Source organism: Balaenoptera physalus (genome assembly GCF_965194825.1).
Source record: "Balaenoptera physalus genome assembly, chromosome: 1".
Classification (NCBI taxonomy): domain Eukaryota; kingdom Metazoa; phylum Chordata; class Mammalia; order Artiodactyla; family Balaenopteridae; genus Balaenoptera; species Balaenoptera physalus.
This window is the reverse complement of record NC_138882.1, coordinates 163955813-163980592: the sequence shown is the minus strand read 5'-3', so window position 1 is coordinate 163980592 and position 24780 is coordinate 163955813. Positions and strand designations below refer to the sequence as shown.

The following is a 24780-nucleotide window of genomic DNA, read 5'->3' as shown; positions in this document are numbered from 1 at the left end:
TTATACCCTGATATGATGCAATGAGAAAGGTACTTCACCTCTGTGGTATGCCTTCTCAAAATTCATAATCATGTGAAACCATCAGACAAACCCAAATTGAGAGACAATCTACAAAACAGCTGACCCGTACACTTCAAAAAGTAGCAAAGTCATGAAAGACAAGGAAAGACCAAGAAATCTGTCACAGATTGGAGACAAGCAGACATGAGGACTAAATGCAATATGGTATCCTACATTGGATCCTGAAACAGAAAAGGGACATTAGTAGAAAAACTGGTAAAATCCAAATAAAGTCTACAGTTTAGTTAACAGTATTGTGCCAATGTCAATCTCTTAGTTTTGATACATGTGCCATGATGATATGTTAATTTTAGAAGAAGCTGGATGAAGAATATACGAGAACTCTCTGTACTATCTTTGAAACTCTTGTGTAAATCTTATAATTACTTCAAAATTTAAAAACTAACAGTAATGTAGAACAGGGTTTCTCAGCCTCAGTACAATATATTGATATTTTGGGCCAGATAATCCTCTGTTGGGAGCTGTTTTATGCATAGCAGGATGTTCTGCAGCACTCCTGGCCTCTACCCACTAGACGCCAGGAACCCACCTTTCCATTTGTTACAACCAGAAACGTCTCCAGAGATTGCCAAGTGTCCCCTGGGGGGGCAAAATTACCCCAGATAGAGACTGAGATGAGGGTTCAAGAAAGTAATTTTTGATAGGGGTGAGATAATAATAGGGCCTACCTAATAAGGTTGTGGTGAGGATATTAAATGAGATAATATATGTCAAACTTCTAGAACACTGCCTGACATATATTTTATTATTGTTATTATTTTCAGTATTATTATTATTCATGGTACAGTGGTAAGAGCTTGAACTCTGGCTGCCACAATGAGGAAGGAGCAGCAGTGAAGTTCCAGCTCAGAAGTAGGGCCCCAAAGGTAAGCAAGGAGACAAACAGGACCCTGGTCTGATTCAAACTTATCTAAAGAATCCAACAAACTATACAGGAAACCACAACCAGTTCAGTTAAGCCATACTAGAGTATATGCAGAGCACATAGGTGAATTCCTATATACCCAAATAACTTACACCCCTCAAACATATATTCCTACTTGAAGTGGAGCTGTTTCAACACCCTGCCCCAGGCACTGAAACATCAGGGCAGCACCCCATCCTCACAAATCTGAAACTGCAAGTCCCATTTGTGCTCTCCTATGGTTTCCCATTTAGCCAGTAGTCACTTCTCTTTCCTTACATAACATGGGAGGTTTGACTCTAAAGTTCTTCCCACAGCTGCAAAAAAACTGAATATATATGTACAACCCACCCAAGCTTAATACTGTAGCCAAAGGAAAACCAAATTCACTCACAACGGATCTGAACCCAGGGACCTAGAAATTTATGTATTTTTAGATGAGTCAAAAATTTTGAGATTTCCTCTGGCCTACTCTCAAGCTCAGTCCTTTAAAACACTGCCTCTGTAAGTTGTGGCAAGTAGCCTCTGGATAGCCGTCATTTCTCCTAGTTAACAGATTTTTCTAGCTTTCATTTTCATGTCCTAGTAAGCCACTGTGATCCACTATCCCATCTCTCCTTTCATATCTCTCCCCCATACAACCCAGATCTCCCTTGAGCACTATCAGACAAACAGTCCTTTGGTAAAAAGACACTGCTCCTAAATTATGTTCCAAAGTAGACAAAGAAGGCAGAACTCCACATTTATTAGGTGACACATAGCCTGCTTACTAGTCAAGACTGCCAAAAATAATTTGCTTCCCCTCTTGTAGGTTTAGGCAAACACAAGGGAACTGTGCTCCTATGTATGACTACTGCTTCTCCACAGGACTTGAAGAACTAAGGCATTAGAGATACTTCCTCTCTATAAACGCAAATAGAACACTTCGTTTATTTTCTCTTGGCATATAGTTGGCAGTCTGTATTTCCAGGCAGCCATTGTACATCTTTTGGTAAGTGTCTTCAAATTTCTCAGTACAATGTTTCATCCAGTCACTGAAGGCGATGCATTGTACCTTAAATTTACATGCCAAGAAAAAGACTCAAACTGAAAAGAAGACCTTCAGTATCATCTTCCTGCAATATATCAGACACTACACATGAGTTAGAAGACCCAGATCCAATTCCCAGGTGTGCAAGTGTCTCGCAGTGTGATCTCTAGTCTGCTCTTTAATCTTTCTGCACCTCAGTTTTTCCATCCTGGAAAGCAGGGATTGTATTACCTGTCCCTCCTTGAATTTAGACTCTTACTGCTAGCTGAGAATATTTATGCTTCTACAACTTGTGAAACTGGGGTTTGGAAAACTCAGAAAATCAAGCACAAATGTTTCTCACTTTTGTCAGACCTACCATGAGAAATCCACAGTTGAGCCCAGCAGAAGTCCCTAAGCAAGTAATCCCTCAGAAAGTTAGTTCTGACTTCCCACTCAACAGACCACTGACACAAGAATGAGAAGTGAGAGGCCAGGCAGGACCTTAGGTGCCACAAGGCTACAAAAGCAAGTCATTGGCTACTATGTTCCCTGACAATATTATCACCCTAGACACACTACCCTTAACACCCCATTGGGGTTTTATCTCAAAGAAGCTACCTCAATACTTAGAGCACTTACTTCTTCAGTGTTTACAAAAAACAAGCACTTTCCCTGGATGGGAAGTGCCCTGCCGGGATTGCCCTGGGATGACCCTACAGTTAAGGCAGGACAAAGGGATGACAAAAGAAGTATGAGGTGCAAGAGAATTTAAGATTTAAGGCAGTGTTTTACAATCCTTTCTGAGTTACTGGTACAATTCTGAAATACAAAATTCTGGGCAGCATTCCAAAAGAGATTATTAAAATTCAAATACTGGTTTTTAGAAAGATCAATTTGGAAACTTGAAAAACCTTTCTAATTATCCACTTTCCATTTGGCCCCCCTTTAGTCTGCGTGGCTGTCACAAGGAAGTTTACTGCTCAGTCTAGGCTCTCCACAAGGCCTAGTTTCCCTCTGTTCCACTAAACACTGCCTTCGGTATCTTTGAATTACTGACATTAAATTATATCTCAGCTGCAGTAAGGTTCAACCCCCTAGCAATGCATCACTTGGCCAACACTCAGCTCAACACTCAACTTGAGAGAGATCATTATGAATTCACACTAAGATCCACAATATGAATCCTAAAATACATTTCATACCCTGATCAAAATGTAGCACACTCCTGTGAAGGATAAGTGTCATACAAGTTAAGAAATACTCTCTAATAATTGAATCCCACAGCTCCTGCCTCATCTAAAGGGATAACTTTGTGTATAGATAAGGCAGGCACTGAGCACGGAAAGTAGAGAGAGACCTATGTCCAACTCCAGGTCTGCTACTTACTGTAAGACCTTGTACCTGTTTCCTTAACTGTGAAGTGATAATAATGTCTACCTTACAAGGTTATTGTGAGGATAAAAAAGCATATGTAAGCATTTTATAAACAGTGCTATTCAAATTTAAGTTATTATTCTGCCTGTGGATTTCACTAAAGCTGAAAAAGTTCTTTTAAGAAGCTGGTTAGGGACTTCCCTGGTGGCGCAGTGGCTAAGAATCTGCCTGCCAATGCGGGGGACATGGGTTCGAGCCCTGGTCTGGGAAGATCCCACATGCCGCGGAGCAACTAAGCCCGTGCGCCACAACTACTGAAGCCCATGCACCTAGAGCCCGTGCTCTGCAACAAAGAGTAGCCCCCGCTCTCTGCAACTAGAGAAAGCCTGTGTGCAGCAACAAAGACCCAACACAGCCAAAAATAAATAAATAAATAAATTTATTAAAAAAAAAAAAAAAAAAAGAAGCTGGTTAACTCCAACATTAAGAATGTCATTTGTTGGGGCTTCCCTGGTGGCGCAGTGGTTGAAAATCTGCCTGCCAATGCAGGGGACACGGGTTCAAGCCCTGGTCTGGGAAGATCCCACATGCCGCGGAGCAAATGGGCCTGTGAGCCACAACTACTGAGCCTGCGTGTCTGGAGCCTGTGCTCCGCAACAAGAGAGGCTGTGACAGTGAGAGGCCTGCGCACAGCGATGAAGAGTGGCCCCCGCTTGCCGCAACTAGAGAAAGCCCTCGCACAGAAACAAAGACCCAACACACCCAAAAATAAATAAATTAATTAATTTTTTAAAAAAGTGTTTCATTGTTTAAAAAAAATATATATATATATTTAAAAAAAAAAAAGAATGTCATTTGTTCACATGCTTACGAAAATTTTCTGACTCAACCTCAAGTCACTGAAAAGCATTATCTCCTTCCATTGGCTAAAAAACAAGCAGAGTAGCACTACCCTACCAGGGGCATGGTGAGCAAAGGGAGAAATGAAGAACTGCGTATACCCACAGTGAATAGGGCAGAGATACTTTATTTCATTATTTGAACTGAAAAGTAAAAATCAAAGGTCAAAGTTTTCCAACGGGTCTGAGAGGAATATATCCATGTCATGAATATTAAACACAACCTACTGCCAGTTCAGAAAGCTCAATTATCTTCAAAGTGTTTTTCACACATTAATTAATCCTCACGGCATCCCAAGGATGAAAGAAATTTAATTTTCATATTCTAGTTATTTATAACCACAGGAAGAATCGAAATGGATCATGATGTGCCATTTTGATAAGACAGGTCAACAAATGTTTCACCAAATGCTAAGGATCTACCATATCATGAGCACTATATAAGGCACAAAGTGTCTAACTGACGTGGCCTATTTCATATCGAGCAAGACCTCTAGCAAGCTCAACCTTATGGTACACAGCTATGAGTGAAGAAACATTTCTGAATAATGGATAACAGCAATTACAGAGCTATAACCAATCCTTATTGCTAGAAGCCGCTAACTTACTTAAAAACATTTGTAAAATTAAGATGTTTTATTGAGAACGCTTTCCTGACAAGGACTATGTGTGGTACATGAGGAAGAGCCGGAAACAGGGAGCAACAGTGTGTTGTGTTGTTTTAAATAGGATTGTCAGAGGCCTCAATAAGATGACATCTAAGTAAAGACCTGAACAAAGAGAGGAAGCAAGCCACATGCTTATGTAGGGGAAGAGATTCCACCAGGCAGAGGTAACCTCTGAGTGTAAGAGTCCTAACGTGGGATCACACCTGCTGCATTCTTCACACACCCACTAGACTTTCCCCATGGATGTCCTGCTGCCACCTCCACTGTGCCCCACCAGATCTTCCTGACTTCCAGGCTCACCATACTCTCCCAGGCACACAAACCTGAAACACACTGTGTGCACTGTTCTCTTCTTTCCACAATCAGTGACCAACTCATACAGTAACATGATACTACCTTCAAAATGTTACATCTTTCTCTTCCATTCATTCCCACTAACATACCAGCCCAAAATTACAGAACATTAAGACTGCAATGGACCTTAGATATTATCAGTGAAACGCCATCTTACTGAAGCCCATATTACCCAAGTCTCGGAAGTATCAAGCCAAAGATCTATTATTACTACATTCTTGGATTTTTTTTTTGGTATGCCCCTCCCACCCACCCCCAAATCCAATTCATCGGCAAACTGCTCACAAATGAATGCTTCTTACACACTGTCTTCATCATGTTACTCATCCTCCATTCCACAATATCTACAATACCTGTTAAATAGTCTCCTTTCACTGTCCTACATGCACACTAAGCTCATTTCACTTTCTAAATCTTCATTCACATTCCTTCCTTTGATACAATGCCTTTTCTTCTTTATCTATCTAAAACTCACCTATCCTTCAAGTCCCTTTTCACAGAGCTTTCCATGACTATATCAGCTTTCACTGATTTCTCTCTTCTCAGAAATTCTATGGTTTATCATAACATCTAACACTGCAGTCTCTCTCCTCCCCACCTCCCATCCCCGCCCCTTGCAAAGCATCACTAATAACTCACTTCAAACACATATTGGGGCTTCCCTGGTGGCGCAGTGGTTGAGAGTCTGCCTGCCAATGCAGGGGACACGGGTTCGAGCCCTGGTCTGGGAAGATCCCACATGTCGCAGAGCAACTAGGCCCGTGAGCCACAACTACTGAGCCTGCGCGTCTGGAGCCTGTGCTCCACAACAAGAGAGGCCGCGATAGTGAGAGGCCCCCGCTTGCCGCAACTGGAGAAAGCCCTCGCACAGAAACGAAGACCCAACACAGCCATAAATAAAAATAAATAAATAAATAAAATTAAAAAACAAAAACAAAAACACGTACTAACTTGCTTTGTTTCATGTTTATCTGGACTAAAACTCCTTGAAGACAGGGATCGCAGTTTTGTCTCTCCAAAAGGGCCTTGCAGAAAATAGCACCTAATCATATTTTTAGCACTTACTATGTGCCTGATATTGTATTAAGTGCTTTACATATTTAATCTCGTTTAACCATCACAATAATATCGTGTTATTGATATTATTCTTCCCATTTTACAGAAGAAACAAAGACATGAAGAGACATGGAAGCAAACTAAATGTCCATCGACAGATGAATGGATAAAGAAGATGTGGCACATATATACAATGGAATATTACTCAGCCATAAAAAGAAATGAAATGGAGGTATTTGTAATGAGGTGGATGGAGTTAGAGTCTGTCATACAGAGTGAAGTAAGTCAGAAAGAGAAAAACAAATACAGTATGCTAACACATATATACGGAATCTAAGGAAAAAAAAAAAAAAAAGCCATGAAGAACCTAGTGGCAAGACGGGAATAAAGACACAGACCTACTAGAGAATGGACATGAGGATATGGGGAGGGGGTGGGGTGAGATGTGACAGGGTAAGAGAGTGTCATGGACATATATACACTACCAAATGTAAAATAGATAGCTAGTGGGAAGCAGCCACATAGCAGAGGGAGATCAGCTCGGTGCTTTGTGACCACCTAGAGGGGTGGGATGGGGAGGGTGGGAGGGAGGGAGATGCAAGAGGGAAGAGATATGGGAACATATTGTATGTGTATAACTGATTCACTTTGTTATAAAGCAGAAGCTAACACACCATTGTAAGGCAATTATACTTCAATAAAGATGTTTAAAAAAAAAAAAAAAGACATGAAGAGGTCAGGCTGAGGTTGCATATCTTAGAAAAGGCAAGGCTGGGATTTGAGCTAAAGTCTGCCTCTCAAAGCCAGCACAAAGTAGAGGTTGCGAACAAAGATTTGTTGAATTATCCTAATCATCTGATGTGTGTTGATGGTCGTGTCATCCCACATGAACTAATGAGGGTGGAAACCATGCCCAGAGTTTACGGGGTACAGTGGGGAGAAGGACTGCCCGTCCTTGCTGAATACCCATCAGGTGCTAGGTTCAGTACCAGGCATTTCACCGAGCACCTCACTTACAGTGTGAAAACTCTTAACTTGTAATTTCTCCATCGGAGATTTACCCCAAATGTCACCCATCCTCAATCGGAGCACAAATGCTCCCAGGTGTGATGTGTACACACTCCTTCTGGGCCTCCCTGTGGCTCAAGGAAGAGGGCAAAACCTCCTGATTCCTATCAGCCGGTAAGTTGAAAATCTCAGCATCATAAAGCATTTGCCAAGTGCCTGGACTTTTTCAGGACAGGCCATCCTGCTCTTCTTTCTAACACTCATGTTCTCACTTATGAAGCACCAGAGCCCTGTGAAGTAGGCGGCATTTTCTCCACTTCACAGATAAATAACGTCCCCCAAAACCGACACTGTTTAGGTCACGTGGCCGATGGCAGATGAGGGAGGAGAAACCAGGTCTCCTGACTATCCACCCTGCTTCATTCCCTCAGCAGACACTCGTAGATGGTAAATGATTTATCCTGGTGTCGCTGGGAACTCTAAATAGCAACCGCTCTGGAATAATTTTCCTTCAAAAGGTATATAATGGATACCTATAGGTCAACCTTGTAGGTTCAAATACCATCTCCACGTATTTGCTTGGTGACACAGAGATAGTCGTTTCACCTCCCTAGGTGAATTCCCTCATCGGTAAATGGAGATAATAACAGAACCTACACCAAACACTAATATCGTGAGAAGTAAATGAGATGATGGCAGTGAAACACCTGGCACGATGTCCGGCACATGGTGGGCGCCTAGGAATAATGGGTGCCCTTGCCCGGCCCCCTCCGCCCCACAAGCCTCGGGGTTCACCCACTACCACCAAGCGACAGGGTATCCACTCAGCCAGAGGCCCACGCACGGCCTCCGGTTTACCACGCTGGGGACAGCCGCACTGTCATACCTGCATGGAGTCAGCGCTGACGATCTCGCCACCGAGCCGCTGGCCTAGCTGTAACGCCAGCGTGGATTTGCCGGTGCCCGTGGCCCCGAGAATTACTACAAGAGGCAGTGTCCGTTTTAGGCCCCGGAGCCCAGGGCCCGCAGACACAGCTCGCGCAGCCGCCACCGCCGCCATCTTAAAGAAGTCTACGCTTGCGCAGGAGCAGCTGTCCCCATGGCAACCGTCAGTGCGCCTGCGCGGACCTCGGGCTCTGAAGGGAGGGTGCGGAGGGAGGAAGGAGGTGAGGGACCCAGGTCCCCACGCTCAGAAGCTCCCGCTGTGACTGCCATCAACTAGCTGCTGATGTGAGAACCTCAACTACCTCCTCTCTTAAGTGGGGCATGGCAGTCGTATCTGAAATAGATCTATCCGTATTATTCTCTCTTCCACGGCGCCCAGTTCTTTTTCTTCATAGCGCTAATTACAATATGAAATTATATATTGACCTCTTGTCCATTGTCTGACTTTCTCTCCAGACTGTTAGTTCTATAAAGGCAAGGAACAGATTCCGCCTAGGTCACTACTGTATCTCCAGTACAGTACCTGATACCGAACAGACACCCAATAATTGTTAATAGGGGGGAGAATGGCTTGCATATCTAGTGCTACAGCCAGTGAGCTCAGAGGTGTGGCATTCACCAGGATCAGATCTACCCAGTTCTCAGGCAAGGGCGGCTGCTCTAATGTTTTCATCCAACAACTCAAACTGAGACACAGTCAGAAGACAGAACAAGATTTTTCATCTATTTGGCGAAAGGATGCAAGAGATGGAGTGAGAACAGATAAAAAACAAGCTAGTAAACAACCCACAACATACAAAGAGAAAAAATAAGGAAGGCAGAAAGGATAAAATAGTAGCAACCCTCAGATTAAAGTGGGGGTGGGGAAAACTAGGTCCAGAGAGGACCAAAATTCTGGAGACTACACAACCTTTAAAAAAGGGCTACGGGGGATTTCCCTGGCGGTCCAGTGGTTAAGACTCCGCGCTTCTACTGCAGGGGGCACGGGTTGGATCCCTGGTTGGGCAACTAAGATCCTGCATGTGGCGTCTGGCCAAAAAAAAAGAACTTTGGAACCAGATGAACATGGGTTCGAATCCCAACTCTGCCACTTATCAGCTGAGTGACTTCACACAATTCACTTAGCCTCAGTTTTCTCATCCTTAAGTACCTCTTAGGACTGCCATAAGGAGAAAATGAAGTAATGCCTGAAAAGTGCCTGCTACAACGCCCTGGCACATAATCACCACCATTTGTTAAACACTTTGTATTATAATAGTAACACCCCATCTGCCTTACTAAAGAGGTTAGAGCAGCAGCCTAAGGGCAGAGGAATTTTCAGTAATGTGTGAAAGTGCCTAAATACCTATTCTACTAACCCTTTGTTAGCCAGTTTAAGAGTCTTAATTGCTTTCTGCCTGAGATTACTACCTGGCTCTGCCTAGCTCTCAGGTCATATCACCCTTGGGTCAGAGGAATCACCCCTGGACGGTTAGAGAATATGATAGGCCTGCCCTGAATGACTGCCAATAAATACATTTCTCAGTCACTTGGATCACCCCTGGCATAATGGCCATTCTTGCAGACCCAGCCTACACCTTGTAGTCACATGTATCCCAGGGTCCTTGTACCTCCTTTTCTCAATCCAGCCTGCTTTGATCAAAAGCCTTGTTCTCTCCAATTTGTGGTACCCGCCTGGGGCTGGTTTTAAAATCAAGATGTGTGGCCACATATTGGCAGACACTCTCACATGATGGTTGTTAACTGTAGAGCCTTTGCCTGCAGATTTTCCGAGGGTACGGTTACCTTGACAACAAGCAGAAAGAAGGCAGGCCAGAGAAATGATGCAAATAAAGCAAAAGGGAGGCTAATTTCATGATGACAATCTGACCATGACAGAGGAGGCTCACTCACAGATGGGAAAGTACTGTCCAAGTCATGACCAGGTGACTGTTATGAGAGAGAGAAAGAGAGAGAGAAGGGGGGTGGTGGTGGTGGAATTTACCACTGAGAGACCAGAAGAGGGAGAGGCTGGTTACCAAGGCAACTGGGGAGCAAGGAATGAAAAAATGGGGCTTCACCACAGCAGCAGAAAATTGCTTCTAGCCAAGCAACACAGGACTGTTGCTATAGAAACAAAGAGAACAGGGATCCTGTAGACCATGGGGAGAATTATCATTGAAATACTGAGCAGGAAAGACTCCTAAATCAGAATGGAGCCTGTGGTCCAAAACAAATGAGGAGAAGTGAGAAAAAAACATCATACCATTTCCATTCATTGTAGTTCTGCCAGCCCCACCAAAGGAGAATGGGAACATATTTTTTTAATACCTTTAGGCTATTTTATTTGTACCTCTGTCTCGCTAATGATCTTCTGAACTCTAAATTATACTAAGAATAGTTCCTGAAAGATAATCTGTAACTTGAAATCCTAATTAGAGAGATTAAGTTCAAGGGAAAATTGGGAAATTGAAGTCTATGATCAAGAGTTAATAAGTATTTATAAAAAACAACATAAAACCCTCTAATGTGCAGCTTTGCAGGGTAATAAGGAGACAAAAGGCGGCAAAAGGGAGTCAGAAAAGCTATTTGTGGTCATGCCCAGGTATTAGCCCTGACCCCTCTCTGCCTTGTATGAGGCCAGATGGGAAATAGCTTATTCTGAAAGGTAGCTCAACAGGAAAGGGAGTCTCTCACTCAAAGTGTATGTGTATATCTAGAGGTGAGGATGCAGAAGCCCATCTCAACACACTCCACTGCTTACAGATTATTTGGGGTTAAAAAAAAAAATCTAGTTTACAAGGCAAAAATGCTGGGATACGTTCAGTCTGGAAGGGCATGTCTAAAATGCAGGAATGAGGTACTAGGGAGACTCAAATTACTTGGAGGGTAATAATTCTTGCCTGCCCTTCTGAAAGTCCACAGTCAGCCACCTAATTGTTACTGCCAGTGTGGGTGTGCTGTACCCTAGGGCAGATGGGTAGTCAGGATGGGCAAACTCTAGGTTGCCTCACATTCTTTAGGAAATTGAGAGCAGTACGTGGGGTGGAATGGGCATGGGAACATGGCAGAAAAGGAGAAAGGGAAAAGTGCAGAAAGGTAGAGGGGAAATCTAGGTGATGACCCAATTAAAAAATTTTTTACAAAAAGAAAGAAACATAGGGAGAAGGTAAAGGTGAAGCCATTAGAGTGGAAGGGTCATTCAAAATGGAGCATCCAGAAAGTCTGAACTTTTTGGAATTCTACAGGATGCTGTGACGTGGAAAGGAGGAGGTATATGCCATGGAAGGCCTGAAGCATCTGTTCCCAAGGTAAGAGAAGAAAGTTGGGTCAAAGATAAACACTAGCTTTTTGGTACAATCCAAAGTGCCGGGAATTCCCTGGCAGTCCAGGGGTTGGGACTCTGTGCTTCCACTGCTGGGGGCCCGGGTTCAATCCCTGGTCAGGGAACTAATATACTGCAAACCGCACAGCCAAAAAAAAAATTTTTTTTTAATCACAAATTAAAACAAAAAAGCAAAGTGCATTTGCAGCCTGACCCCCATCCTAATTAGGCACCCCAAATAAAAAATGTTTCATGCAGGAATATTTCATTATGAACTTGGTGCCTGTATTTGTTTCCTAGGACTACCATAACAAATTACCACAAACTGGGTGGCTTAAAAAAACAGAAATGTATTCTCTCACAGTTCTGGAGCCTAGAAGCCCAAAATCAGTGCATTGGTAGGGCCACACTCCCATGCTTCCCCTCTAGGGAAGAATCCTTCCCTGCCTCTTCTAGCTTCTGGTGGTTGCTGGGAATCCTTGACATTCCTTGGTTTGCAGCAGGATGACTCCAATCCTGCCTATCTCACATGGCCATCTTCTCTGTTGTATGTGTGTCTCTGTCCGAGAATTTCCCTCTCTCTCTTTTCTTTTTTTAATAAATGTATTTATTTATTTGTTTGTTTCTTTCATATTTGGCTGTGTTGGGTCTTCGTTGCTGCATACGGACTTTCTCTAGTTGCGGCGAGCGGGGGCTACTCTGTTGCAATGAGCAGGCTTCTCATTGCGGTGGCTTCTCTTGTTGCGGAGCATGGGCTCTAGGCGCGCAGGCGTCAGTAGTTGTGGCACGTGGGCTCAGTAGTTGTGGCGCATGGGCTTGGTTGCTCTGCGGCTTGTGGGATCTTCCCAGGCCAGGGCTCAAACCCGTGTTCCTTGCATTGGCAGGCAGATTCTTAACCACTGCACCACCAGGGAAGCCCTAGAATTTCCCTGTCTTAAGGACACCAGTCATTGGATTAGAGCCCACCCTAATCCAGTATGACCTCATCTTAACTTGATTATATCTGCAAAGACCATATTTCCAAAGAAGGTCACATTCACAGGTTCTGGATAGTCATGAATTTAGTGGGGGCAATATACAACCCAGTACAGTGCCTGTGAGTAATCACAACACCTTCTACTGGTTTGGTGAATGGCTGTTTCCATTACTGTTGCCATTGGTGATTGGCCAATTCAAATCTAGGAACATCGGAATGGCTCAAAACAAGTGAGGGGAAGAAGAGAGTAGAGCTCACCATAAACCATGGAGTTACCATGGTTTCTGTAACTCCTAAAGTTGAGTTATAGAGTTTGCTCCAGAGCACACCAGAATGTTCTCAAAGAGAGCTCACTTCCTGCCTTCTCAGATCTCCAAGAGAGCCTACACAGGCACAGGGATCCCCGAAGGCTGCAAAATCAGAGTGGGGAGGTGCAAAAGGGGAAAAGATGCAGAACCATCAGAGGTCCTTTCCGGTTCTAATCTCATGGCTCCTTCAATCCCTCTCCTCTACTTCTCTGGCCCTTTCTCTTTCTTGTGGATTGGCACTGTGGGCCTTCATCATCTTCATGTATTGATGAGTCTCAAATCTGTATCTTCATTTCAACCCCCTTTCTAAAGCTTTAATGTCACATTTGCAACTTCCTGTTGGGTGCTCTATTTTGAATGACCCCATTACCTCAATCTCATTGTGTCCCAAACCACAATCAGTTTCTTTTCCTGACTTCCCTATTTCACAGAATCACAGAGGATGTTTGTGGCAAAAAGATCCTCTTAGAAATCCAGTGCAACCCCTCTTGTTTTGTAAAAATGAGACCACCTGGCCTGCAAATCAGACCAGATTCCTCCCCCTTCCCCAGATTCCACACAACCTTCCCAATCCTCTCTTCCGCATAGCTATTCCCTTAGCTTAGAACACCTTCTTCCTCTTCACCTAGCCAACTACTCCTGGAACTCGTATTTCCAGTTAAAGTCACAGTATCTCCAACAAGAACTTTCTTGACGACTCCAAAGTGCTCTCTTCCCCTTCTGAGGCTTGCAGCCCTTGTCTGAGACACATACTGCTTTACTTTGTGATCATGTTTGCACGCTCATAAACTTCCATAAGGAACCATCACTTCATATATCATTGCTCTTACTATGTGGGCACTATTCTAAGCACTTTATTTTATTTTAATTAATTTATTTATTTATCTATATTTGGCTGCGTTGGGTCTTTGTTGCTGCACGCGGGCTTTCTCTAGTTGCGGGGAGCGGGGCCTACTCTTCGTTGCAATGCGTGGGCTTCTCATTGTGGTGGCTTCTCTTGTTGCGGAGCACGGGCTCTAGGCGCACAGGCTTCAGTAATTGTGGCTTGAGAGCTCTAGAGCGCAGGCTCAGTAGTTGTGGCGCGTGGGCTTTGTTGCTCCACAGCATGTGGGATCTTCCCAGACCAGGGATCAAACCTGTGTCCCCTGCATTGGCAGATGGATTCTTAACCACTGCGCCACCAGGGAAGTCCTAAGCACTTTAAATATAGTAACTTATTTAATCTTTGCAACAGTCCTATGAGGTAGATGTTAATATTATATCCATTTTAGAGAAGAAGGAAACTTCGAGGACTCAAGGGGGTTGAGTGATACGCCCAAACATCACATAGGTAGTAACCCCGAGTCCCTGTTCTTAACCATTTTACTATGCCATCTATACCACCTTCTGTGAATATTTTTATATCTCCACAGGACATGGCTCCAACCCCTTGTTCCAATGTTTTTCTAAGCGTGACCTCAGGAAATCCACCTCCCTGCTTGCTTGTCAGCAATGTAGATTCCTGGTCCTGACCTACTACATCAGGGTCTCGGGGATGCATAGATTCTTAAGGTCCACTCAGGTTCGAGGATCATCGCCTGAACAAAAATAGGCATTAGAGGATTTAATGACTGAATGGAGTCATTGACTCCAGCTCAGTTTGAAGACACTGCAGTGCCCAGTAAGGACCAATGGAGGGCCCTTATGTGCGACAGCATCACAGACTCACAGCTCCTGCCTGCCATGGGTCACGAGATGCTGTGGACCAGTCAGAGGCTCAGGTCTTTGCCCCCCTTTACTCCTCTGTTCATCTCAGTCTCCCAAAATCCTGTCTACTCCTTCCCTGATGATTTATTGCCTCTTGAGACATTAATATGTCCATTTCAGATTACTTTAAGTACTCCTTCTGGGAAGATTTCTTATTTTACCAATCCCTTCTATCACCTTCCAAATATGACTGATCTGTGTGGCTTGTTAGATGGTTTAGATAATACTAATCATTTACTGAGCACTTAATATTGCTCACAACAACCCAAAGAAGCAGGTACTATGATTTGTACCTGTTTTACAGATGTGGAAACTGGGACTGGGAGATGTTAATAATTTGTCCGAGCTCACAAAGCTGGAAAATACGGAGCCTGATTTGGAATGGAGCTCTGTTGGGTGTGGGAGGCTACTTAACCATACTGCTTCCCACAAGTTTAGAGGCAATCCAACACTTACTTCCTGGGCCGGTACCGACTGGACCCCTGGCACTGAGTCTAATTGTTGAATAACTCACCTGATTAGAGACTTTAAGAACATATTTAGATTTGCTCTCCAAAAGAATGGTAATCTTAATACAGTTGATCCCTTTGGCAGCAGTTCTAAATAAAGACATTAAGAAGAGCTGTCCACTGGGCTTAAAGTAGAAACGCCCACACCCCAACGGAACTTTAGCTGACACATTTACAGACCTCCCCTCTACCCTCCCCAGTCACCCAGTCATCAGTCACCTCCCAACTGGTTATCTTATCCTTAGAATCCTCTTTCACACTCCCTATCACCTTCCAGATCAACAAAGCCATCCCCATCACCCCCTTCTCCTTCTAATGTGCACATTCTGAAATGTCCTGACCCCAGGGGGCACTTAAGACAAATTCGGCACTTTTGAGATAGTTCAACCTGTCTCAGTTCCCCAAAATAGCTGCCAATAGGGGCAGGAGTTAAGCACTTAGTTTAGCCTTTGATTGTCTAACAGAGAGGATGGCGTTTCTTTTCCACTCCACGTGTGGCTTCTCAGCTGTCCTTTATTGTCTACGTCCACAACCCCGAGTTGTGTACTTAGTCCCTTAGGTGTACTATTCAGAGGAAAACCTAATTTGTAGAAATTGTTCTCCGAAATCCAGGAATAATCTCCTGGCTATTTTCAGACAAAGATAGAGGTAGGAGTCTGCAGAAGTGAGCTAGGAAGGAGCTTAAAATACTTCACATTCCAGAAACACCCTCCCTTCCCCCCAGGAGATGGCTTTATTCCCATTCCTTTCTCAACAGTCAGACTCAAAGGAGCTGAAGCTTAGAGGCAGACAGTTGGTACTAGCTGCCTGGGCTCAGACAAATGACTTAAATATCTCTGAGCTTCAGTTTGCTCACCTGTGAAATGGGGCTGACACCACCCTGATCTCCAGGTTATTGTGAGAATTAAGGTATGTAAAACAACGTCAGCATCAGCGTTACGGCCTGTACCTAGGAGTCCCTAAGATTTTATTGAGGACTCATGAATTCTTTCAAGGTCTAGTAAAGCGAGAGAAGCCCTACAAACTAGTTTCTCGACAAGTGGAAGGATGAACGCACTGGGAACAGAGCCACTGTAACTGAAAGAGGGATATGGAGTTTTAAGAAAAGAATCCCAGTGATCCAAGTCTGTTTTTATCAAACAGCTATTTATGCCGTGGGTTTGGGGACGTAGGGGCAGTGGGGGTGGAGTGGGAAGTTTACCTGACAGGAGACTGGGTTTGGGATTAGGATTCTGTTCTGTGACCTTAAGCAAGAAATCTGTCTGGGGGACTTCCCTGGTGGTCCAGTGGTTAGGACTCTGCGCTTCCACTGCAGGGGGTGTGGGTTCAATCCTTGGTCGGGGAACTAATATCCTGAAAGCCCGCACAGTGCAGCCAAAAAAAAAAAAACCTGTCTGGTCTCCAGTACCAAGTGGCAGATATTGCTCATTTACCAGGTTGTGATGAGGGTCACTTTGTAAATGTGAGGAATTTACATCAATAGTAGCTTTTGGACTCAACTCAGGCTTCGCAGGAGTGCAGGTGGGCAATACTGACCCAGGTCTCAGCTGTAAAGCAGGATTACATGAGACAAAGTGGCCTTCTCCCACCATGATGCTCATGCCTTTCTGAACAGCAACTCTTTTCCTTTCACAGTCCCAGAAGGCGCCTCTCTGGGGCAAGACGAATCTACCCAGTCCACAAATGCAGCAGAGTGGCTGGTCATGGAACATTTGCTCCACTTCATCCCAATAAGTGGCAGGCACAGTGGCCCCAAGGAGAGACAGTTCCAGCAAGCAGTTAAGTGATGAAATCCCCTGTCTACTTCCTCCACACACCCCATGCTAACAAAACAAGCTGATCATTATTATGCAGTGGTTCACACCTCTGGCTCTACAGATAGGCAGAGCTGGTTTCAAATCCCTTGAACTCATTTACTTACTAGCTGTGTAATGCTGGGCAGTTATGTTTCACTCTGAGAACCTCAGTTCCCTCTTCTGTAGACCTTGGCACGTGGTTGGTGTGGCATAACATGTAGGAAGGAGCAGGGTGCTTAGACATAGGCAGTGCTCCATCAGGAATGGCTATTAATAAATTCTCCCCTCTTGGGCTTCCCTGGTGGCGCAGTGGTTGAGAATCTGCCTGCCAATGCAGGGGACACGGGTTCGAGCCCTGGTCTGGGAAGATCCCACATGCCACGGAGCAACTAGGCCCGTGAGCCACAACTACTGAGCCTGCGTGTCTGGAGCCTGTGCTCCGCAACGAGAGGCCGCGATAGTGAGAGGCCCGCGCACCGCGATGAAGAGTGGCCCCCGCTTGCCGCAGCTAGAGATAAGCCCTCGCACAGAAACGAAGACCCAACACAGCCATAAATAAATAAATTAAATAAATAAATAAATAAATAAATTCTCCCCTCTTGCATTTACGGCAAGTTTCTGAGAACTATGGGAGGTAAAGGGAGCCTTCATTTTCCTTTATTAATCAAGGGAGAAAGAAAAAAAAATCACATCACACCACCAATTCTCATAGAATTTTAAAAAAGATATCCTGCAAGCGACTTCCCTGGCGGTCCAGTGGTTAGGACTCTGCGCTTCCATTGCAGGGACCAAAGGTTCAATCCCTGGTCAGGGAACTAAGATCCCACAAGCCGTGTGGCCAAAAACAAGAAAAAAGAAAAAAAAAAAGTTTATCCTTCATTTAATGCCTGCCAACCCCTTGTGAAGTAGCATTTATCCCCACTTTACAAGTAAGGAAACTAGGGCTTTTAGCTTTTAGGTAAAGCTAAAAGCACAGGATGAGTAAATGGTGGAACCCTGGGATTTCAAGCCTTCTAAAATACAAATTCAGCACTCTGCAATTCACAAGAGTGCTTACCGAGTACTGAACCTACATTGTTTAGACATGTCTGAAATGGCATTTCAGGAACCCAAAGTGGAGTGACCAGGTTAGCAACATGATTAGAGATCACTCGTGGCTACCCTGAAACAATTTTCCTTGGTTCCGGGGGATGCGGTGGGCATAAGCTCTGCCCCCACTCTGAGATGTTTGAGAAATCTTTTATTAGAAGATGTTCCAGAAGGCAACATTTTAAAATCAGGCAATCAGTAATCACAACTAAATACAAAATTTCAGGTAAACCTGCCTTTTAAAATAAATCAGACTCTTGCAACAGGAGAATTGCCCCAGAGCTTTTTTCTTGTACAAAAACAATTAACACCACTTTGCAAAAGGCATACAAAAATACAGTATTAAAAAAAAGAAGAAGACTGCTCCCGGCATAATACCCAACAGCAGCTCATAAAACACAAGCTATTCAGGTGAGACATCAGTAACCTACATCCCAACTGTTCTCCAAAGACAGTTCCAGAAGTCAGTTGGCTCCCAAAAACCATGCTCCAGAAGGTATGGGGGCTTTTTCCAAACTTCCACTGGGGTTCTCTGAGGCCAGGGAGCAACCTCAGGAACAGACCCTCATGCATAATAGGTTTGGAAGTAGCAACTGGCTTCCCAGAGCCACGTATAGCGCTCTACCATCCTCCCTTCCCCTACTTTCAAACCCCCATCCAGTAGGCACCTGCTGCCCTGGGCAGAGTTCTGGAGGGGCTGGTCTTTCTTCCAGGCTAGGCTTAGGGGCTGCTGAGGTTGCCCACATGACACCTGTTGGGTTGGGTGCCTTTCTCAGAATGGAGGCTGCGCCTGGAATCCACTTGGAGAGGCTCAGTCCAGCTGGGGAAAAATCCATCATGGTCCACTAAGCAGAGCTCCTAGAAGCTCCTTAAAAACCCACCAGGAAGCTAGTCTGCCTTCCAGAGCTCTGGATGAGTCCCAGCAGCTCTCCCAGTAAGAACTGCAGTAAGGCCCAGATTCTGGGAAAAGGATCTGACTCATGTCAAGCTGGCAGAAGGCCAAGGGTGGCTACAGAGCCAGCAAGCTCCTTGGAGTTGCATGAGAAGGACAGGTTTGCATGGTCCTAGTAGAACTTCAAACTTATCAGTAACGGATTGAGACGAGAGGGAGGTGGGAAAGAGGAAGTGGTACAGTTCTCTCTCCTCAGGTGCCTGACATCTGCTTTGAGAAGATTCTAAGATGGAAAACACCTGGGCAGGGAACAGGTTTACAGCCAGGACTCCAAGCCTTCCCCAGGCCACAGTCTGGGACACTTTGCCCTGTGTCCCGGGGAAATACTTCTGACCTATGGGAAAGGTGGTGCCTTAGAGCCCATTGCATAACAAAGGCAGAAGGAAACAAAAAAGTCCCTGGTGAGGACTGAATGGTCTCTGCCCTCAGAGGAAAGGGCCCAGGGGGCTTTTAGACAAAGAATCTAGAGGCCAAGCTCTTTAAATGTTCTCAAGGTCGCAGCCTGGAGAGTGGTGGGAGGAGGGGTGTCATTTAACATCAGAATATATATATTAAAGGTGTCCAACTCCTCAGCTACTGTAAAGTGTCTGACAGTGAGGTAATGGTCCCTGCTGATCAAGTCTGCGAGCTCATCTTCACCCAAGACAGCTTGTATGTCTCCTGGAAAAAGGAGCCTCAGGGAGAGTGTCCAGGCCCAGCTGTCCCAGTGTCACCCCAGAGACACCAGTGGGAGCATCCTTTCCCAGCCTAAAGCTCATCCGGAGTGTGAGATTTCATGCAGGCTGGAGCCCCCCGACAACGTCCACCACCTGTTGCATAGCATCTGTCGGGCTTTTCTTCGGAGCTCGTGAGCTAGGCAGACCCCAAGGCTCCTCAGTCAGCTGTCCGCCTGAGAAGCCAAAGGCGTCAGAGAAGCCACAGCGCTCCCATGAGTCAGGGCAGAGGGAGAGCTGGGCTGCAAGGTTTCCAAGAATGCAAGCCCTTCTTGTGTGTGCTCCGGCTGCAATGCATTCTGGGATCTACTGTCCAGGCTGTCCCACTGGAACCAAAATGTGCAAATTCCTATGGGGAATAGGGGAGGTTAAAAAATAAATTCGGGTCTTTGTTAAGACAGAGCAGTCAGGATTTTTGGTCAGTTAGTAGCCACTGAGGTACGCAATTCTTTTCTGCAGTTGCTGCTGCCGACACCGGAGCTGCCTTTTCTCTGTAGCCATCCTCTTCTCAGCCCCCACTAGGGCTTGCAAGTATTCCAAGGCCTTGCTCAGGATCACTACTTTGGGGGCCTTGGAGCAGCTGGCCAGGGTGGGCACCTGGTCCCTCAGGGCCAAGAACCTGGAACGGAGGTCATTCCGTCTTTTGCGCTCCAGGAAGTTGTGGTTCTTCCTCTTGGTCACGTCCTCAGTGTCAGAACTGACAGGTTTGGGGTGGCAGGACTGGGGAGGCTCTCTTTCTACAGGCGGGGGGCTCACAATTTCTTCATCTGCCTCATCTTCCTTTTCCTCTGGTACATCTCTCTCTAGACCCTCTTCTTGGGGCCCTCGCCCTGGAGCCTCTCCTTGGGAGCAGCTTTCTGGAGGAAAACGGGCGGCATAGTTGTGCTGTTGTTGATGGATGGAGATGTGGAAGTGTTTCATGCAGGGGTCCAAAGGGTCTGCTCGCACCGTGATGGTGACCGGCTTCCGGACACCCAGGGACTGTCTCTTCTCCACAGTCACAACGTCGATTTCTTCACCCTCTGTCCAAGAAGAGAGATCAACAGAAGAAACACACCCCATGAGAAACACATACTCAGACCCTATATTGGAGTTTGGGAAAGGAGGTGACATTTTCCCAATTTAGATATAAACAAATTCAAGGGAGGAGAAAGACAGCTGATTCATCTGTAATGAGGCTAAGGGCAGTGTGAAGGAAAGGAGGTGAAATAAGCAAGAAGGAAAATATTCTCCAATTTCTCTTTGCACAGCAAGGCTTAGATAAGAACAAAAGGCAGACCCAAGCCAACAGCCCCCAGTCTGCACAGGCTCTCCCCTCCCCCACTGAGGGGATGGAGAAAAAGAGCTATCAGCCTGGGACAAAGTTTAGCTCTAAAGATCTTCCCCAGTCGGGCTCTTTCATGCTCCATCAGAATTGTAAATGAGGGGTCTGTGGGCAGAGCTGCCCTTTGTTCCTGCCCAGCACAGCCTGCACTTGGGAATTGTTACTTTTCACAAGTTATAAATCCTATTATTCCCCCACCTCTCTATTCTGCCGCCCCTTTCAGCTGAAGAGTCGGAGAAGGGAGGGCTACAACCCAACGCTCCTCACCCAGAGGGGAGGGAAAGGGTTTGCCTTAGCAGCATTTTGCTCCTGGGTTCAATGGGTTTCTAGAGTCATCCATCATTTATAGGTTGCCTGCCCCACCCCCTTCCCTGGACCAGAAGAGGGTTGGATTTGTAATCACAGGTCGGCAAAAGCTGCAGGAACTTCACAAAGGTACAAGCGACCATTTCCAAGCTACCTATGCCAGGGCAGGAACTGAGCAGCATGGGAATGTTCTGATACAAGAGGGCCAAAACACTAGCAACACCTGGACATGCCCCCATGTCCTTGCTCCAAGGTCTTTTAGGTTACCCCAACCAGGAGAGGGACAATTTGGGGAGAACCTTCCTGTTCCACACGTTTTCCAGCCCCCGCATAGAAGGCCATCTTAATGCATTTCAGCCTGACAACAGAAGAGCTCAGTTCTCGGCCTCTTTTGCATATCAGGATGCTTGAGCCCCTTTGTCAGGAAGGCTTCCATTGTGTGGACAATCGCATTATTTCTCCATTAATAAAACCTGACCATTCAGCCCTCCTGCCCCCAAGGCCTGTGATTGGCTGGCTAAGCGGTGTTTTGAAGGCTGTCTTACCCAGCCCCTGGCCCCTATTGGCTGCGCTTTGCCGTCAGTCACTCTTCCCACCCCCCTCATTGTTTGCAATCTGTTGCATTTTGTTCTGGGCCATGTGGCCTATGAGTGAACCAGGAGCTCGCAAACAGGTTCAGGTTAAAGGGCAGGTGAGAAAATGAATCAGGAGGCTTCCCCACATCCCAAACCTTTAATATTTCAGGGTTAAACCTCATAGCTGCGGAAGGCTCTGCCTAAGGAAGAAATAAGGTACAACACGATTCTCCTTTTTGGAGAGTAGTGTCTAACTCTACCCAGACAAGGAAGTGTCCTCGGCTGGACAATCAGGTCATACTCCATGTGCAAAGGGAGAAACTGACACCCAGTTCAGCCAAGTCCACACATCACCTTTGTAACGTTCTGGATCTCAAACTAAGATCTCCAGACTCCCAAAACAATGCTCTTTCCATTCTACCACTCCAACAGCCTTTGTAGAGATACATCTTTATTGGTTTCTTGATCTCAAAGTTCCCATTCCAGCCATTAAACAAACAGAAGGTCTTGGTGTAGAAAGCAAGCAGGTTAAAAATGACCTTAACACAGTGGACCGAAAAAATTGACTTTTAATGGTTCTTGTTATCCTATTTTTACCTTCAAGTGTATGACAACCTCCATACTCATTCCCCAGTTCCCTCTAAATGGTCATGTAAGTTATTCTTAAAAGCTACAGTGAGGTTTCAGTCCTGATTTTCCCGATGCGAGCCTCAGTTTGCACCCTATAAAAAACCCTCCCCAGTATTTCTCATGGGCACTTCTGAGAAGAGGTTAGGCTAAGAACAACATAGTCTGGTGGCACAGGATGCAGCAGGCTGTCCTCAGTGAGGTTTACACTTGCCTTCAAGGATAGGGAAGGGGAACCTGGAGCTCTGTATCTGTGACCCCAGCACCAAGCCCAGAGCTTAGCACAAAGTAGGGGCCAGCCAACATGTGCTGAATACAAATGAAGCAGCTGAAAGCCCTCAGATGAATTGGGCGGGACCTAGAGGAACACCTTCCCACATCAGGCCAGAGCAAAAAGGCAAGATGTACCACTTCTCAGATAAGCTACCACGAAGTTCCTCTAAACCTCAGAGAAGTGCCTGGTTGGGATGGAGGATTGAGCAAAAGAGGCTGGCTGGATGGCAGGAAGCTGGGGTTCACTTCTGGTGATTTCCTATTTCTAAGCCTCATGTTTTCCATCTGTTAATGGGGAGTGGTCATTCCTCCGCTACCTGTCTCATGGGTGATGGTGTGGATGCACACATGGTAAGGGGTAGGGGTGCAAGAGGAGCCATTATTGTCTTTTGAAAGTAAACCAGGCAGGAGACCAGGTTTTTGAAAGGATGAAGGCTTTGGCTTTGCACAAAGACTCCTCAGCTTCTTCTCTCCTCAGGGGAGTGAGTTCCCCAGAGAAAGAGACAGGAAAAAAAAAAAAAAAATTCAAGCCTGGAGTGACACTTAAGGGACCCTTTCCAGCTTTAGGAGGACAGAAATCCCCTACGGTCCAATCCCCGTATTGTCCTCCTAAGCGCCAAGCCTCAGCCTGTCTCCCTGTCTCCCTTGTCCCCTGGGCCTCCAATCATCATCAAAGGGACGCTGGCTCCCACGCCACTTCTTCAAACTGTTTACTAACACACCCACGTGCCAGACAGACACCGCTGGGGGCTACACCGGCAGCTTCAGCCACAGGAAGGGGGAGGTGGCGGAAGGGCTTGCGCAGACCCAGTGCCTGACCTCAGCGGCAGAGGTTTGGCCACCCATGGGGTGCCCCCCTCTTTGATGGCCCAGGGCTGTCCTTACCCGAGTCGCTTGGGCTCTCGGACCCCGAGCAGGCCTGGGTCTTGGGCTCGCCCAGCGGACAGGGGGCAGCGGGCGCCGGGTTGCCGGCTTCGAGGCTGGGAGCGCAGTCCAGGGCGGCGGGCGCCTTGGGCGGGTTCCCCCGGGGCGCGCCAGCAGCGAGCCGGTCGCTCACCGCTCTCTCCAGCCGTTCCCGGGCCGAGAAGCCGCTCCACATGCAGTCACGGCGGATGATGGAGGCGTAGTTCCTGCCCCAAGCTTTCGAGTGACCCCGGGATTCTGCCTCGTCCCCGGCGCCCCCTCCGGGCCACGGCTCTGGAGGGCCAATTCCGGGGGCCGGGTCCCCGGCGCCGGGACCGGAGCCCCAGGGCGGCGACGTGGGGGGCGACGGCACCAGCTCGAATTTCTTCCAGATGTCCTCGCTGGGCGCCGTGGAGCGGTAGAAATCCTCCCCGCAGTCATAGTCGTAGAAATAGTGCTGGTACGAGTCGAAGTCCATGTCCGCTCCCTGCGGGAGGGAAGGGGGACGTGCTGACCCGGGTGCGGGCCCGGGGAGGGAGGCGTCCCCCCGTCCCCCAGCACAGCTGGCTGCCAGGCTCTCGTCCCTCTTCAATCTCTCGGCTTGGAGCCCGCGCCCTTCCCTCGCGACCCGGCAGCCCGGCCGAGGGTCAGCGTGCCCAGGGAAGCCGGTCACAGCGCGCGGACTAGGCTGCAGGGAGCGAGTTCAAAGCAAACTTTGCCAGCGCCGCCCGGAGCGCAGCTCCCAGGGCCCGGCCGGGCCGGGCGGGGGCGCGCTGTGCCCAGAAGGCAGCCTGCAGCCCGTTCCCCGGGACCCGCGCCCGTTCCCCGGCCGCCCGCAGCCTCACCTCGCTCCCGCCGCCGACCGCCTGGAGCTGACCGGCTCCCCGCCGGCTCGGGGCAGCCCGGCAGCCCACACACATGCACATGCGCGCCACCGAGCGCGCGGACCACACTCAGGAGCTCGCCCCCTCCCGCGCGCGCTCCCGCCCTCGCTCGCGCACGGCAGCCCGGACGCTCCCGGGAGCGGCGCGGGAGCGCGAGATGCAGGCGCATTGTTTCCCGGCTGCCTTATATCTCG

At 46.9% G+C, this 24780-nt stretch overlaps 2 protein-coding genes across 6 annotated transcripts in view; both read right to left on the bottom strand.

Moving 5' to 3' along the window:
- The window catches only part of TRIT1 (tRNA isopentenyltransferase 1), a 44840-nt gene extending 36340 nt beyond the window's left edge, over positions 1-8500 (bottom strand). For 2 of the 5 annotated variants that reach the window (XM_082444066.1, XM_082444065.1), the window contains exon 1: positions 8243-8442. In XM_082444066.1, the coding sequence (XP_082300192.1) occupies positions 8243-8416 (174 nt within the window). In that variant the 5' untranslated portion in view covers positions 8417-8442. Of the gene's footprint in view, positions 1-8242 lie in introns of all 5 variants that reach the window. The other 3 variants (XM_082444069.1, XM_082444067.1, XM_082444068.1) reach the window with 3 other exon arrangements.
- A 9665-nt stretch (positions 8501-18165) lies between these two features.
- Positions 18166-24780, bottom strand: MYCL (MYCL proto-oncogene, bHLH transcription factor). The gene is made up of 3 exons (XM_082446704.1): positions 24548-24780; positions 23685-24189; positions 18166-20716 (listed from the first exon to the last, which is right to left on the bottom strand). Exons 1-3 carry the CDS (start codon positions 24626-24628, stop codon positions 20118-20120), a joined length of 1185 nt encoding a protein of 394 aa, XP_082302830.1. The 5' UTR covers positions 24629-24780; the 3' UTR covers positions 18166-20117.